Below are 17,628 nucleotides of genomic sequence, written 5' to 3' on the forward strand. Positions count from 1 at the left end.
CACAAGCGCTGTTGTATATCATGATTAATCGTGACCTGACTGCCCTCGGGTGAAATTAAGCAAATAATCAACGTTGGTGAAGGTGATTGGACAAACTATCACTTCCGAGGTGATCTGGATGTAGCTATCTTTCCGAAGCGCAGCTGAGGAAAGATAGCGTACACATTCAGATCGCCGAGGAAGTGATAGTTTGTCTCATTGCCTGAAACTAAAAGTTGATTATTTGCTTTATATTCCACATCTAGGGTCCTCGATATTTCACATCTGAAACCGTTTTAGTTGTCTAAAGGCCACCGCACACTACACGATCAGACTGGTATTAAAGTCTTATTAAGACCAGTCGTACGACCGGACACCGCACACTATACTACCCGACTGTAAAGCGCGCGCAGTGCGCACTGCGTGCGCTTGCATTTTACTGCATTGTGAATGGCTGAAAGCCTACGACCAGTCGTAGAAATTCAACATGTCAAATCTCTACGACTGGCGCTAAGACCTAGTCGTACGACTAGAAAATGGCAAGACTGTGACGTCACACTTCTAGTCTTAAGGTCTTAAGACCGGTGAATCGGGGTAAAATCGTGTAGTGTGCGGCGGGCTTTAAGGCCACCGCACACTACACAATCAGACTGGTCTTAAAGTCTTAAGCCAAGCTGGGTCTTAAAGACCAGTCGTACGACCGGACACCGCACACTATACGACCGAACCATACGAGTAGGCTTACGACTGTAAAGCGCGCGCAGTGCGACCAGGTCGTAGAAATTCAACATGTCAAATCTCTACGACTGGCGCTAGGACCCAGTCGTACGACTAGAAAATGGCAAGACTGTGACGTCACACTTCTAGTCTTAAGGTCTTAAGACCGGTGAATCGGGGCAAAATCGTGTAGTGTGCGGCGGGCTTTAGGGTGTCCTCAGGGCTTAGGCTACGTAGTGTACTTTAGACGTATGCGCGTAAATAACAAAACAACGAATTTGCTCCGCGCCCCGCGCGTATCAACGAATAAAAGTGCGTTGCACTGTGGTCTATCACTTGACCTAGGTCAAGTGATAGACCACAGTGCAACGCACTTTTATTTCCCACCTACTCAAAATTGTTAGCTGTATCGCGCGTTAGGACTGTGTGGACTAAGAGATCAGCGAAACGAAATGACTATCATCATAGAGTGTAACGAACTTTTCTTCTCAGGTGATGTGATGGGCAAAACTACGCTTTATCACGCAATCGGCTCTTAGCCAATCCTATAGCAATATTCGTATAGTATGTGGAATATAAATTGATATACAAACTGTTTATGAGTGCGATGGTTGCGAATATTACATGAGCGTGCACGTTCTTTTCAACGATGCGAAGCGGAGTTAAGTAGAACAGTTAAATTTGCACCGAATGTAATATTCGAACCGTCGCACGAATGGAAACATTGAATATTTGGTTTATACAACACACGATATAGGCCTGGTATAGACCAAAATAGACTCGGGGCAGCAATTCTCGGGATCGCGCCATCACTCTGCTTAACACGTAAAATTGGCGAAAAAAGAATCGACAAAAAGGGTCCAAAACTAGACTAAGCCTAGCTAGGTAGGAGGAGGACTAACGGTTAGACCTAAATTTATATCTGGCGCACATGCATCAATACTTTACGATACACACCTTGATTTGCCGTTCACTAGATGCCAAATGCACTGCCATCGAGTGAGCGTGGGATAGCTGACTCTTCTGAATAACTGACATGTGACCCGCATTTATCCAATCACATGGCAAGGATCTTTATGTGTCCTGCATAATTGCCATTAACACAGGTGGCCTTATCGTTATTGCCATGAGACATACACACTTCGAGAATCCTCGGGAGGTTTTTGATTTTGCCGACGTCATGGACCATCTAAAGCTGGAGGGGGCGTTCACCGTGGACCAAGAACAGATCCAAGAATATTCTCAGGGAGCTATGGCTGACAACGCAGCTGGTTTGGTAGGTGTACCGGTGATTTTGACTGACAGCTTCATTTCTTATATAGTTTGTAATATGTTTGGTATCATTTTTGAAAGTGACATGGACGTATGTATGTATGATTATATATATTTTTATTAGTGATCAAACTGTGTCATCTTTTCAGATGATAATTGCATCCCTGCTGGCATTGTTTCTATACCAGTATCCGCTATACCGTTATCGACGTTGTCAATTACTGTTATTTTCACTCGTCTGAACTGCCGGCAGTTATTTCGACGTTTTGTCTTTAGTTTATAAAGTGAATAATACATGTTGTTTTTTAAGAAAATATGTTCAGGAATTCTTATCGAGATTCACTCGCAAACTGATGAGTAAAGACACACATTATGCATGAAATGTTTTACTTTATCTGTCAGCTGCTACCCAATCAAGACTATGGGAACACAATGAACATGAGTTTTGAAGATGTAAAAATGTCTTAGTTTTCTATAACGCTCTCATCGCCACCATTCATCATTTCTATGTACAGTTGATCACTTTTGCTATAGCATCTTTGTACACACAATATGTTTCTATATCAGTGGTACCCGGCTAATTTCTTTGAAAAATGCAGCATTCTGATTAAGAAAAGATAATTATTATGAACACGTAAACTAGGTTAAAGAAGGAAAAGGGGGAAATGGCAAATAAGAAAGAAGAGATGATCAGATAATCAATAGGTATAAATGCCGGTCTCTTATATCATGTCATTTACTTTACATGCTCTCCTTGATTTGTTTTCTGTTGACGAGATTCCATTTTACTATGATTTTTTGAACGACGGAGAGACAGGGTTGACGGTTGTATAACTTATCTATTTTACAAACCTGGTTTTCGTAAGTTTTATGACAGGAACATCAGGACTGACCATACTTTTCACTATCGCATCCTCTTGGACATTTAATGCGATATGTATTTCACTGTAGTTTTAAGCAAACTACAATATACAATGATGTGCGGAGTTATGTAGAACTCGTAAATGCATTTTAATCATCAAAGAAAAAGCAATGAACCTGATCATGTGATAGGGGCTTTCATTGCATTTTGTAACTGTGTAATACGAATCATTTGGGAATGATTCACATGGAAATTATTTTTTTACGGTTTTATGTTCATTTCTTTTAATACGTAACTACCTACTTATACATGAGGTTTTCAAGACTACATTGAATAAAGAAGAAAATAAAATTACCTCTATTGTCAAGCTTTCTGCTGATGTTGCTGTAGGCACAAATAATATACTACGTTTAGTATATTAACATACATGCATGTACCGTGACCCCAAAAAATAAAAAACATCATTTTGTACTGTATGTATTGTTTCTGTTATACTGTGCATTGGTTCGTGTATATGCATATAATTATGTATATATGAATATACGTGTATACGTGTACATATACAGTATATATATATATATATATATATATATATATATATTGTACCTAGACAGATATTGATATCCATGGATCCAGCTTTGTAGAGACATTGTGTGCATTAGCATGTCAGCAGCAACGCATGCAGCTGAATGGGATATAATACAGTCGAAACGTTGAGGAGACAGAAATACATGTGTATTGTCTCCCTTAGGTCGTGTGTGTCTCCTTAATAAAGTAATCATGGACTTACCATTTCCCTAAAGCTGGAGCTATAATCATACACATACTGTCAGCGAAAAAAAAAGAAGAAAGTAAACACTTTTTTGAGTTCATATTTTTCATAAAAGATATTGATGGGTACATTTGCTTAATCTTTATAATATTTCTCTTTTTTATTTTCATTTTCTAGAGTTTCTAATTTGTTTTATACCATACGTAAACGTGATTTAATGATCAATCGATGCCATCCGTCCGCATAAAATGTACCTTTGTTGACATTGTTTCTATGCCATAAGGGTGTTATACCATTGCCGATGTTGTCAATCAATAACTGTCATGCGTTACATAATTTACAGCGACTGTTCTTGTTACTATCCATCACTTAGAAGGGATTTTAAAGGGACTAGTGACGAAACGTTTGCCGTGAAGTCACAACGTTCTTTGCCTAGACAAAACTTTACGATAATGGAAACAATCAACGTGCTGTAGATGGGAGTAACGGAATAGGAAATAGCGTTTGAAGAGGTAGCAAAATAAAAAGATAAAGCATGCTAACACATCACCTTAACTAGATCAAAAGTATACTAGTACTTGCATAATGCTTTATTGACGTACCTATGACAAAGCTGTGTTGATGTATTCAATATAATCAGTGCAATGTCCACTTCTTTAACATACCTAAATTGATATCATGGATATCACATGTGGCCTTTTTCTCTTGCATGTGCTTGTAAGAATCGTGTGAAAGATAAGACTATGAAAACACTGTTGAATAACTAATAGCCTGATAACCAATGTAGTATAGAGAGAGAACACTCTCCCGACTTTGCGGAGTACTTTGAGTAGTTCGCTCAGGCGCGGGCGTCATTTTAGGAAGCAAACCGCTGGGTGATCGATAGAGGGCGTATTTTTGTCACGGCTTTCAGTTCTCCTCTTCACGGGGCATGGTAAGATGTATTCGGGACCTCATTATAGCATAATTTTTTAGAACTTGGATTCCTGCCTAATCATGAAATACAATTTCCAAATGTAGTCCCTCAATATTCTCGGACTAATTTATGACCGATACAATGTAGGCCTTCCTAAAAGCCATGTTGTGTTTATGTACAGAATGACGAGGGAACTGTGCTCATGCTATTGAAGGCACTTTCTTTCTCCCATTCAACTTCCCCCTCTCATTTCCTCTCTTTCTTCTTCTTCTTCTTTTTCTCCTCCTCCTCCTCCACCTCCTCCTCCTCCTCCTCCTCCTTCTTCTTCTCTTTTTTCCACTTTCTCTTTAGGGCGGCGGGGGGGGGGGGGCATGAAGAGAATTTCAGTATCATTCATGTTTTTAGCTCATCCGCTTATTCCCCGTATTTTTACATATACATGTCCTATTATTCCATGATAAAATTTCTTGGGGAACAATAAAACAGATCCGTAATATATATATATATATATATTTTTTTTTTCTTTTTTTTTTTTTTTTTTTAATGGAGGCTTCAAAACTCGTAAGTGCAGACTTTTTTCACTTTTGTAATTTTCGTAAGCGTATGTATCAGCCATCAGCACGATCCTTCTTGGGTTAGTGTCGCTGAAGTTGTCAATCATGTCTTTCAGGAACGAACGACATGAGGATATGAATGATGGAATCGATATTCTTATTATTCAAATAATGTTACATAAGGGTTTACTAACAGCCAAGACGACCAGGTAACAGAGACGAAAGAGGGAGAGGGGGAGGGAGAGGGAGAGCGAACAAAAAGGAGTGCTTTATGAGTACAGAAATGGACCTGAATACTTTCATTAGTTAGCTCAAACTTTGAGGGACTATATTTTGGAACGTAAAGGGCATTTCCTCAATTCCATAACATACTTCAGAAGATAAAATAATTTTTTTTTGTTATGATACTCTTGTATGATAACACAGAAAGGTCCTAAATGCATCTGAAACATTGTATGTCCCGTAGAAGAAAAAAAAAAGGAGGCAGAATTCACTCTGCAGACTCGGTATAGGTTACGTGATACAAGTACATATATACGCTCCAGACGATCTATAGACCGATTCTGTGAGGCGGTTTGTGTATTATCGGCATGGGCAGCGCCATTACTGCGGTGTCCCGGCCGACCCCCCCCCCCCCCTCCCTACATTAGCATGCGCACGGAATGAAGAACTGATGCGTGGTTGTTTTAGCCAATAGGCGTCTCGTACTGAGTGCACGAACGCTTGCTTAGTGCGCGAACCTTTGTTACAAGTGCGCGTACTCCTGCTACAAGTGCGCGATAAACATGTTGGCCGTGGGGTGGGGGAGAGGAGGGGGGGGGGGGTAGGCTAGGACACCGCAATTTGAGCTAATGGCTGCGCCCATTTCAGTGCCCAGTGCCACAAATTGTCTGCTGCCCTCAACGAACCCGAATCGGTCTACAGAGACTGGCATCCTAAAATGGCCACCGTTGGGCTCCAGTGCGTACTAGTACGTCCGTTTACGTGTAAAATCGGGAAAACGGTCCCTCTCGGCAAGGTGTTAACGCTCCTTGCGGACCTTGCTCTTAGGTTTCTACGCTCTTTGCTGATAACGATGAACGAAAAGGCTTCGAAGTCCATTTTGTAGCGTGACGTCGCATTTGGATACAAGCTCTCTGATTTTATGCCAGAACAGGGATACCAAAGATTGAAACATGTCAGTTATTTCAACGGCTCTACTCGTCGGACTGTGCAGTTTCATGCTGACTCTCTGGCTTGTTCGTCGGAGAAAAAAAAATTGCCTCCTGGTCCGTGGTCCTTACCACTTGTAGGCTACCGCTTTGGCGGACGACCGAGCCACGAGACGTACCGGGATCTCGCCAAACAATACGGCCCCGTATTCAGCTTGCGGAGAGGACCGTACCTGACCGTTGTTTTGAATGACAAACTCTCCATCAGACAGGCTCTCTTAAAGAACGGCGAGGTCTTTTCTGATCGCTTTGTTCCAAAATATATATTGGAAGGCATTCCTGGCAAGAACAAGAGTTGTAAGTCATGATATTTAAATCTGTTTATCCATATCTCGTTTCCTCAGTATTTAAAATAAAGAACTCTTCACTTATTTAACTAATTTGCACGTTTGGCGACTGATTACATATGCTAGTCACACACGGCCGTTTGACAAAACGGATTTGATCCGGGTGAAAATGAGCCGGAATAGTCCCAGAATGGAGGGTAATTTATGCTACAGTCACACAAGGAATTATAACCGCATCGACCCAGTTCGAACCGTAGAGGGCCGTATTGAACCGTATCGAACCGTATAAAAATTCGCTTTTTAAATCCTTAACTGAATCCTTTTCGACCCCTATCGACCCGTGCCAACCCGCTTCGACCCGTACCGACCCGGATGTAAACCTTGTCGTCATCCGTTGCATTGAAGACAATGCGGCATACGGCAAGGGTCCATACGATTTTACGCTGCGGGTTGCAGCGGGTTGACGCGAGTCAGTGCGGTTCGAACCGGGTCAATTCGGATATCAATACGGATTTGAAATCCGTGAGAAAATTTTGAACATGACCAAAAATTTGTCACCGACGTATCGTAGCCCCTGGAATCCATCAGGAATTGACATGCATTACGATGCGGGTCAATGCGGGTCTCTACGGCTCGAACCGGGTCGATACGGTTTTAATTCCTTATACTACTACTACTACTACTACTAGTAATAATAATAATAATAATAATAATGATAATAATAATAATAATAATGATAATAATGATAATAATAATAATACATTTAATTTCCATAGCGCCATTCTCCACTCTGATTAAATGCTCAAGGCGCTTTACATCAAAGCAAAAAGACTGAAAATACAAGTACATACACTGTAATAGAAAAAGATGAAAAAGAAGACATGAAAGTCTGTCTTCAAAATACACTACTTAACAAATAGGATTTTAAATTACTCCTAAAAGATGTTATGGAGCTTGAGTCTTTCAGCTCACGAGGAAGTGAATTCCGCAGTGTTGGTCCAACGTGAGCGAAAGTTCGTTCCCCCCCCCCCCCCCCCAAGATTTCCTAGAAAACGGAATATGTAAGAGACCAGAAGTTAAGGATCGAAGAGTTCGTGTAGGTTGGTATTGACGAAACAACAAACATTGTAATCAGGAGCTGTTCCCTCGATAACATGATAAACCAGAAAAGGTACCTTAAACCTAGACGCTCCTATACAGGCAACCAATGAAGACTCTTTAGGAGAGGGGTGATATGACTGCGTTTACTTGACGAAGAAACGATACGTGCAGCGGCATTTTGTAGCTTTTGTAATTGGGCAATTTGTGAGTTTGGTAGATTGAAAAACAGAACATTACCGAAATCAAGGCGTGAAGAAAGAAATGAATAAACAAGTTTTTCCGTTGCAGAGCGAGTCAAATACTTGCGAATAAAACCAATATTGCGCAATTGATAACAGACTGATTTAGAAATGTTGGTGATTTGATCAGACATAGCCATGTGAGAGTCAAACATAACACCCAGATTGCGACATGACTTTGACAGAGGGATATTGTTACCTACAATAGAAATAGAATTAATATCCAACTTATTCAAGTGAGATTTAGAACCAAAAAGGATAAATTCACACTTGCTGTGGTTTAGAAGCGATGAGTAAGACCTCATCCCAGCATCAATATCAATGATGCTATAGGCAGCGCAGTGCATGAGATGCTTGGATTTGATGCGGTGGAAAAGCTACAAAAACTTGTATGTCGTCTGCATATAGATGATACCGAACAGAATGACTTTGAAATATTTTCTGCAGACCGATCATATAGATAGAAAAACGGGTGGTCCCACCAACAGAGCCTTGAGGTACACCACAGCCTAATGGCTTTGAGGACGATGTGACACCATTCAAAAGAACAGACTGTGAATGGTGTGATAAGTATGATTTAAACCATTCAAGAGCTTGTCCCCGGATACCCAAAATTGTAAGAGTATCGACAAGAATTCGATCTGTGATCTACAGTGTCGAAGGCCGAAGACAGATCCAACAAAACCATTGAATTATGGACCCGGTACGAAATCCGGCCGTGTGTGACTCTAGCATTCAAATTGCTATATGAAGGTATCAAATTTGCTGTAATGTTTTACCACGCTTTCATGACACATTGTCACTCACAGTCACGTGATGTATGTGAAATATCCTTGCCCTCAAATGTCTCCTCTACCAATTGTCTACAGTCTGAATCAGAGAAAAATGTAACCTTGACATAATATTTTGCATTATTGACGAACAATAATGCTCGATAAAAACGAAGGAATCTGAAATATCTTATCAGATATATATATATATTATACACCGACATATATGGATATTTATCAATCATAATACTCTACTCTTCAAAGTAAGCTTGAACCTTTTCTATGTACTACCATTACTTTTTAGAGAAAAACAGGCCTACATATGCATGGGGAGAAAGATTTACAGATACGTTTAGAAATAAACATGTTGTTTGTTTGGTGGTTTGTGATTATCATTTCTCAGCTTCCGTGGTATGGAGCAATGGGAAGTCTTGGAGTGATCTCCGAAAATTCGGCCTTGTCACTCTCCGGGCTTTTGGCATGGGTAAGAAAAGCCTCGAACCTCAAATCAACCTTGAGGCAAAGTACCTTGGTGATGAAATCGAGGCTACCCAAGGTAAATCCATCGAAATACTGCACTACCTCAACAAGGCATCTCCGAATATCATTTGCCAACTTGTGTGTGGTAAGAGATTCGATTACGATGACGTGGAATATCGGAAGGTAGTAGACTCGATAGCGAGGCTCTTCACCAGCATATCGGATTCTGATCCCGTGAACGTCTTCTCTTTCCTTCTCTACACCCCTTGGTGCCGTGAGTTTCAAACGAACTTTTCGGAATCGAGGAATTTATTCTTTCAGAAATGCATCGTCACCGCGACACATTTCAAAAGAGCGACATTCGTAGCCTGGTAGACGCATTCATTGCTCACGACATATCTGATGTGATCTCTCTGGAAGACTTCTGGCGGTCCGTACTAGATCTCTATGCGGGAGGTTTGGAGACGATCTCGTTGACGTTGTCGTGGATGATTCTCTACCTAATGACCTACCCAGATGTACAACGAAAGGTATGCTATTTGCACTTGTTTGCAAACTACGTAAATACACTTTGGCTAGAAAGTGGAAATGAAATGACGGTGTTGGTGTATTTACCCTCTCTCCATTGTTACGAACAAAATTACTCTGAGAATGATCGCACATAAGAAGAACCAATAAACTAATGTTCAGGCAGTTTATTAACAATATTTCGTGTACAGACAAGCTGGACAATCATACACCATTACCTATACATCAGAATAGCAATGCAATCACTTGCACATTATGTTACAGTAGAATGGAATCATCGCAAGTTCCTTGCAATCCCCTTGAAATGTCCACAGATGATCTTTGATGCATAGATGAATGATCCTTGATGCATAGATGAATGATCCTTGATGCACCGATGAAATGATCCTTCCGATGTTAATCAATAGGCACAGGTTACTACTCTAAAATCCAAAGTATAAATCAACAGCGACACGTGTAGAATCCAGTCAATGTGTGAATGATGATCCAGCAAATAATATATCCAGCTATAGGAATCCAGCCCTTCACCGTTTCAACGAATTAGACAGGAGAATGGAGCTTGTCACCAATGTAGGCAAATTAATTCCCCGCAGTCACTTTTTTTTTTGTCGCAAAGAAAATTTTGACATAAATTTCTTTGCGACAAGAAAAACCGTTCATGACAATGAAAATTGTTGTTTAAGAATGTGATCGCAATTGTTAACGAATTGAATTGCAACTGTTAACGAACCCTGAAATTCCCTAGAATTCGTTACTCTCGCAAATATTTGCAGCTCAGTGAGATACCCCCGTACAAATTAACTACTAGTAGATTGCCCCACGTCACATATTTTGAGCCCTCATGTTAAGTCAGGGCCGCTTTGCGATTTTTTGTTGGTTTGTAATGCACTGTCATTAGATATATATCCGAGAATATCCCAACTCTCAGGACTTTTTAGTCGGTTTTCTTGATAGGTATTTTCGAAGATATACATGCGATGGGCAAGGGTAAGGTCTAGAAAGGTATAATAGCGTGTTGACGCAGGGGATTTCTTCTAGATGAGGAGGTGTATAAAGATTTGTCAAAGCTGTCTAGCAAGTCCTGCTTGTCATCTCTCTCTCTCTCTCTCTCTCTCTCCCTCCCTCTCTCTCTCTCTCTCTCTTGTTAAAGGAATAGAATAATGGAAGCGTGAATATTCTCACCCGTAACTTGCTATCCATGTGCTATGACATTGTCTTTGACTAAAAACACATCAATAATATTCCCTGAAGAAACGAAGTTTAACAATTATTATTCCCATTATTCTTTCATCGGTATCTGACTCCACTACTATAGGATGGGGGAGAAATGTTCTCAGGGCGACTTTCAATAGGGGCAATCGTTCATGTTAAAGCAAAGAGATGTGGTGTAATCTCTTTGGACCAGCCAGAACGCGAGCGCTTCCATGTAGTACAGCACTGTACAATCCAGAGGGGCAACTCGGCCTCGCTTTGAGGGCGGGGGCCGAGTTAACCTAACTCCGATCGAGTAAGTTCTAATATTGCTACTTCGGCGAACCTTTTTGGTTAATATTTCGCATTTTCGTAGTTACCCAACAAATATCTTGTTATTACAGCGTTATTCCACACATTTCTTAGGCATACGTGTACATTTAGGATCGAAATTTGACAGTTCTGCCGGCGTGATACGAGAACTATGTTTTACCTTTAAGATTTCTCCTTGTTTGTTTGTTTGTTTGTTTGTTTGTTCATTTTCCATCTGAGAAGATGGCTGGATAGCCCATATTCAGCTACGTTAAGCTGGTCTTCCATGGGGTCCAGTTGGATGTGAGGTGGGACCACCTCACCGGGTTAAACACCCTGCTCTTTGCGATGAATGAATGAAGCAGGATCTTTTACGTGCGTGAGTTTTTACTCTCTCATACACGGGACCTCCATTTTATATCCTATCCGAGGGACAGAGTGTTTTTGCCTCTTGCTAGAGGGGACTGTATGCTTACACACAACATTGCAAGTGCGAGTGAATTCGTCAAAGTTCGTCAAAGTTGATAGTACAGATGTATACAGATGTATACATTGAAGAATGTTGCTTCTAACACCTTGGAACCCTATTCCCCATGATAAATTTGGAAACATAACTGTATGCAACTTTTAACTGAACAGTGCTTTTGTCTTGTCGTGAACCTACAGGTACAGGCCGAGTTGGACAGTGTTGTTGGGCGAGGACGACAGCCAAAACCAGGAAGGTTTCCTCTCACCTCCCTGCCAAAACTGAGCGACAAGAAGAATCTGCCCTTCTGCGAGGCTACCGTACTTGAAATGATGCGCCTGAAACCAGTTTTTCCCATCCTATTGCCCCACAAAACTTCATGCGATGCTTCACTGTTTGGTTACACCATTCCTGAGGGAACCATTGTGATCCCTAACATCTGGGCTGTTCACCATGACAGCAAGGAGTGGACCGATCCAGAGGAATTTAAGCCGCAGCGATTCCTGTCTGATGACGGAAAAACTGTCATTAAAAGTGACGCGTGGATGCCGTTTGGCGTTGGTAAGTGCATCTTAACAGTAAATCTTCGTCTTGATTGATTCGGTGTAACGAGTGCAGTCAAACTTCATGAAATTATGTAATCGTTGCTCGTATATCAAAGAAACCTGACATTCAGAAGGCACGTTTGCTTTTTTGCTCGGCACCCGTCTCCACACAATTAAAAAAAAAAACCAACTCAACGAAACGTATTGGAGTCTCATGAATATACCAGGGCTCGACACTAACGGTGGCCCAGTGGCCCGGGGCCACCAAAAACGCACGTCGGGCCACCAAAATATCAGAAATGAAGATTTTGGTGGCCCAACTGTGTTTTTCTTCCTTTTCTGTCTGACTCTTTATGGGCTTCCATTTCTAATTCTATTTTCTCAATGTTTTTAAACATTTTTTCCTCTCTATTTTTTTTTCTGCTGTTACAACTATTTTCGCTGTTGTTGCTTCAGACATTTTCGTTGCTGTCCTGATACCGATAATTATTACCAATATTTTCACTGATTCTTTCTCTCCTGAGGGCCCACACTCTACAAGCTTCGTCTTATTAGTGGGTCCCTCCGTTTTTCGCCTTGTGTACGTTGATATTCAACTTTACTTTCATTTACTTCAGGCATTGTAATGTATCTTTACTGCAAGTATACAAGTACTGTTTTACTCTGTTAAACTCACTTTGATTGTTTGTTTGTTTGTTTGTTTTTTTGTACGATTCTTATCACTGAAGAAAGAGTGATGTATGTTATGTTATTTTTATACTGTCGAGAAACGGAATAAACTTGAATTTGAAATTTGAATTTGAAACCAAAAAAAAAAGTCGGATGTTTGCCTTTAATTTTGGAAGAACTGCGGTAACAATTGGCTCCGTAAGATGCTAAAATAAATGTCAATGTTTGCTTTTTATTTTAGAAATGAATAACGGTAATATTCGACTTCGTATGATACTAAAATAAATGTCGGATGTTTGCTTATACTTTTGGAAATGAAGAATGGTAACCTTCAGCTCTGTACGATGCTAAAATTAATGTCAGATATTTGATTTTGCTTTCGGAAATGAATAGGGATAACATTCGGCTCCGCGGCTGGAATGAATGTCGAATGTTTGCTTTGACATTCGGAAGTGAATAATAATATTCAACTCCGTAAGATGCTAAAATAAACGTCGAATGATCCCTTTGACGTTCGGAAATGAATAACAATAATATTCAACTCCGTACGATGATTAAATAAAATAATGTCGGATGTTTGCTCTTACTTTTGAAAGTAAATAGCAATAACATTCGGCTCTTGAATATGGCAAAATAAATGTCAGATTGTTGCTTTTACGTTTGGAAGTGAATACCAGTAACGCTCTGCTCCATACGAATGATGCTTTGTCGGATATTTGCTTTTACATTTCGAAATGAATAGCAGTAACATTCAGTTGCGTGTGATGGTAAAATAAAATTAAATGTCTGATGTCTGCCTTGACGTTCAAAAATGAAAAACAGTAACATTGTCAGATGATTCATTTCATTTTCGGAAGTGGACAGCAGTAACATTCGGCTCCGTACGATGATAGAATAAATGCCGGATGTTTGCTTTTAAATTTGGAAATGAATAATAGATTGTTGCTTTTACATTTGGAAATGATTAACGGTTTCAATCGGTTCAGTTAGATGCTAAAATGAATAGCGCATGTTTGCTTTCACGTTCGGAAATGAATAGGGATAACATTCAGCTCCGTAAGATGCTAAAATGAATGTCGGTTGTTTTCTTTTACATTTAAAAATGATTAACGGTAACAATCGGCTCCGTAAGGTGCTAAAATACCAGTAAGTGTTGGATGATTGCTTTTACAATCAGAAACGAATAACGGTAACAATCGGCTCCGTAAGGTGCTAAAATACTAGTAAGTGTTGGATGATTGCTTTTACAATCAGAAACGAATAACGGTAACTTTCGGCTCTTTACAATGCTAAAACAAATGTCGGATGTTTACAAATGTCTGTAAATGCTCCCACTTTCTCATTTCAAACGGAAGTTTTGACCACGAAAATAGCATAAAATTTAAATATATAAGCCTCTTTGCTAAATCTTAGAACTCAGAATAACGGCAAGATGATTGAATTTTCTATCCACTTGTTTTGGACATGAGTACCTGTATTACTTCATGAATGCTTTATACACTGTATTTATGTTTCTATGTTTAGTAGGACCGATTTAGTTTTTTTTAATGTTTTTCTTGATTTTTTTTTTTCGGGCCACCTGATATTACTTTCGGGCCACCAAAAAATACAAATCCATGATTTTGGTGGCCCGATCGGGCCACCAAAAATAAAAGTTAGTGTCGAGCCCTGAATATACAATGTATGGGTTTGAAATAGTGATAAACCCCACAGCATTCCACATTGTTAACCATTCACTCTCAGAAACATGCACATTATCATCTATATTCATCGTGTAGCATAAATGGCAGTATATAGGCGAAATAGAGTTATTGCCACAATGAAATGTAAGAGAATACGACACCCTAAATGGAACCATGAGCTCTTCCCGTTCCAACTTCTCTCTTTAGTTTGTTTTGTCGTTTCTCAGTAAACGCTCCAACAAGCCACTAATTATCATGCAGATGAGTCTGTCTGTCTTTGGATATTGCTAGATTCTGATGGTATAGGCCTACATAAAATATGCTTTTGGGCTTTTATAATTGCGACGATGCTCTATCTTTGATTATAGTTATTTAGTTATTCAACTATTTTCTTTTTTGTTGATTCATCCATTTACTTGTTTCTTTATTCATCTGTCTATATCATCACATACTATTATTATATCTATCATACATCTATCCGATCTATTTCCAATGGCGTTGTTATATAATAGACTGATTCATAGCAATGTCTCATTTGTATTAGATAAGAACACCAAGAATTAAAATAGGCCGAATACATCTGTGTATGGCATAAGCCATTTCCCTTTAAGTTGAACTCTTTTAATTCTGTGTCACTTTATCTCGATTGCTGGGTGCTCAGGTCGCCGGGAGTGTCTGGGACTTCAGCTGGCCAAAATGGAGATCTATCTCTTCTTCACCTATCTATTCCAGCGATTTGAGTTTCTAATTCCACCCGGTCAACCCCAGCCAAGCTTGCAGGGCGTCAGCGGACTTACAACTGCACCAACGAAGTATCAAACATGCGCCATACAGCGTTAAATCTCACTCAATTATGCCAAGAGAGTGAAGCAATGCTAGTGAGGAGTGTTAGTTAAATATAAGAGATTGTCGCACTACTGCTATGCTAAGCCACACTCTAGAAAAAAACCACCAAAGATACTTTGGTACTGGCCTTTATAGAGTGGCATCTGAGCAGATGCTAACGGAGCCATTGGTATCATGATGAGAATGTGGAGGAGATGTGAGAAACCCTATTATAATGCATCTAATTAGCGACAATTTAGCATAAGGCACTTTTCCTACATTGGAAGAGTAAAAATCGAGTTGGAGATATCACTACCGGTCAGTAAATGGCCTCCGAGGAAAAGTACAGTAAGACCACGGGTTTTGATGAAAAACTGTGTAGTATTACGTACTTTGAATCGGTCAGTAGAACCAATGGAAAATCTTACTGTTCTATTGTATTTTACACGATGGCAAATGTCTTTAACGAAATAAGCTTGTCAGTTAATTGAGGCAGGATAAATCAAAAGAATTAACCTTTGAGGAAGAACAATTTGACATATTACCGGAGAGAAAAAAAAATCATCAAATTTTTACAATTTCCACTGGCAATATCATAAGATACATGATATACCACGCTTAAGAGTTAAGTCAAAGAAGTAGATGTAATATCTGCTGAATTCTATCGAATTAAAAATGAAGGGAGAATGAGTCGAGAGAGATTATTCTATTTATCCCCTTCAATGTATGGGTTCATGTTCGATTGACGTAGGACCCTACATGAGGAAAAGAAATCTCTTAAATTTTCTTGGTTGTCTATATTATAAACATTGATGACCTCCCACGAAAGTATACTTACATCGATTTTGATGAATAAATTAGGGAGTACATCATTACTATGATCATTATGTAGTGCGAAATAGTTTTCTTATTGGTACTATTTTTGATAAATATATATTCGCTACCAAAATGTTTTATTGGGATTGCCAACTCCATCATGTCCATGGGCTGAATTACGTTATATTGACAGAGTGATGCATTTTGACAACTTGAAAATTTATGAAAATGAAATCATTTGGAATAATTCATATTTAAAATATCAATGTTGTATAAAAAATGGCTTAAAAACGAACCAGCTATGCAAGACAATGAATTGATTCATATAAAGACTAAAAGCGGCTTCTTTATTTTTGGTAAGGAATTCCAACTCTCAAACGGTATGATTGGGGGGAAATCGTTTAAAGTAAAGTTTTGAAAACGATTTTACAATAGATCACTGCAATACAATTAGTAGAATTTTCATTTGAATTAAAAGCGTTCAATAGAAAATTTGATTCGATTGCAAATCGTATTGTGCGTTATAGGATAATGGTAATTACCGTGGGCACTTGTCGAGGGGTATAAGGCAGTCTTCTATTAACTCCATTAAATTTCATGAAATAAAAGTGTCTTTGCTAGAGGACAGGAATGACCTTTTAAGGGCATGTACCCATGAAACATGTGTATTTGCGTTGGTACATGATTATTGCTTGTGTTACACTGCCTAGGGATGGGGTAATTTTTGGCACCTGCCACATTGTTCGTATGTGAAGCATTTTCACTTCATAGACATGATAGATATTGAAGAACAATGTCTGTACCGTAACTTCCATGGCATATTAATGGAAATAAAACTGCTTTTCAATAAAAGCAAGACGTTTAAAAGGTTTTTACGCTTAAAGCTGCTGTATTCGCGTTCGTTTAATGTAGGCCTTGTATTGTACCGGGCCGTGAGGGTACCGTGATAACTTCGGGTTCCTGACCTCGTAGGTCGCTTTGAATGTGTGTGTGTGTGTGTGTTTTTTTTTTTTTTTTTTTTTTTTAGGGGCCTAATTATAGGTATTGTTGAAAATTGTTTCCGCTGTCAATGCCATTATCATTTCATGGGAGTAAAAGTGTCAATGCTAGACGGCCGAACGACATTTTTTTTTTTCAAAATCAAATACATTTTCATTGGAATAACTGCAATCGCCTTGGGGTTAATGCATGTTTTGTAAGTGGCCGTGTGGATAATACGTTTTATGATTGATAGGGGTAACTTTGGGCACTATCCAAGGAGTTACCTTTATTTTACTGTGCCATCTTGAATATTTCAAAACCCTCAAGGATGCAAAAGCTGAATCACCAAGATTCGGATTTATCACCCCCAAATAGGATCGTTTCATTCATCACAAAATTGGGCAAATTACAGATGTTAATACTTGCTTTGTTTAATTTCGTACTTCCACTCTA

The 17,628-nt window shown here is 39.4% G+C and overlaps 1 protein-coding gene across 1 annotated transcript in view; it reads left to right on the forward strand.

Moving 5' to 3' along the window:
- LOC139712377 (steroid 17-alpha-hydroxylase/17,20 lyase-like) overlaps positions 1–15,393 on the forward strand; it is a 55,360-nt gene extending 39,967 nt beyond the window's left edge. The window contains exons 5-10 of the mRNA XM_071624203.1: positions 1,803–1,967; positions 6,365–6,580; positions 9,084–9,236; positions 9,581–9,690; positions 11,858–12,218; positions 15,215–15,393. Coding sequence (XP_071480304.1) covers positions 1,803–1,967; positions 6,365–6,580; positions 9,084–9,236; positions 9,581–9,690; positions 11,858–12,218; positions 15,215–15,393 — 1,184 coding nt within the window. The remainder of the gene's footprint in view (positions 1–1,802; positions 1,968–6,364; positions 6,581–9,083; positions 9,237–9,580; positions 9,691–11,857; positions 12,219–15,214) is intronic.
- Positions 15,394–17,628: the final 2,235 nt, after the last annotated feature.

This window comes from Diadema antillarum, unplaced genomic scaffold (genome assembly GCF_040938485.1).
Source record: "Diadema antillarum isolate AM-2024a unplaced genomic scaffold, OU_Dant_1.0 seq00001795_RagTag, whole genome shotgun sequence".
Taxonomy (NCBI): domain Eukaryota; kingdom Metazoa; phylum Echinodermata; class Echinoidea; order Diadematoida; family Diadematidae; genus Diadema; species Diadema antillarum.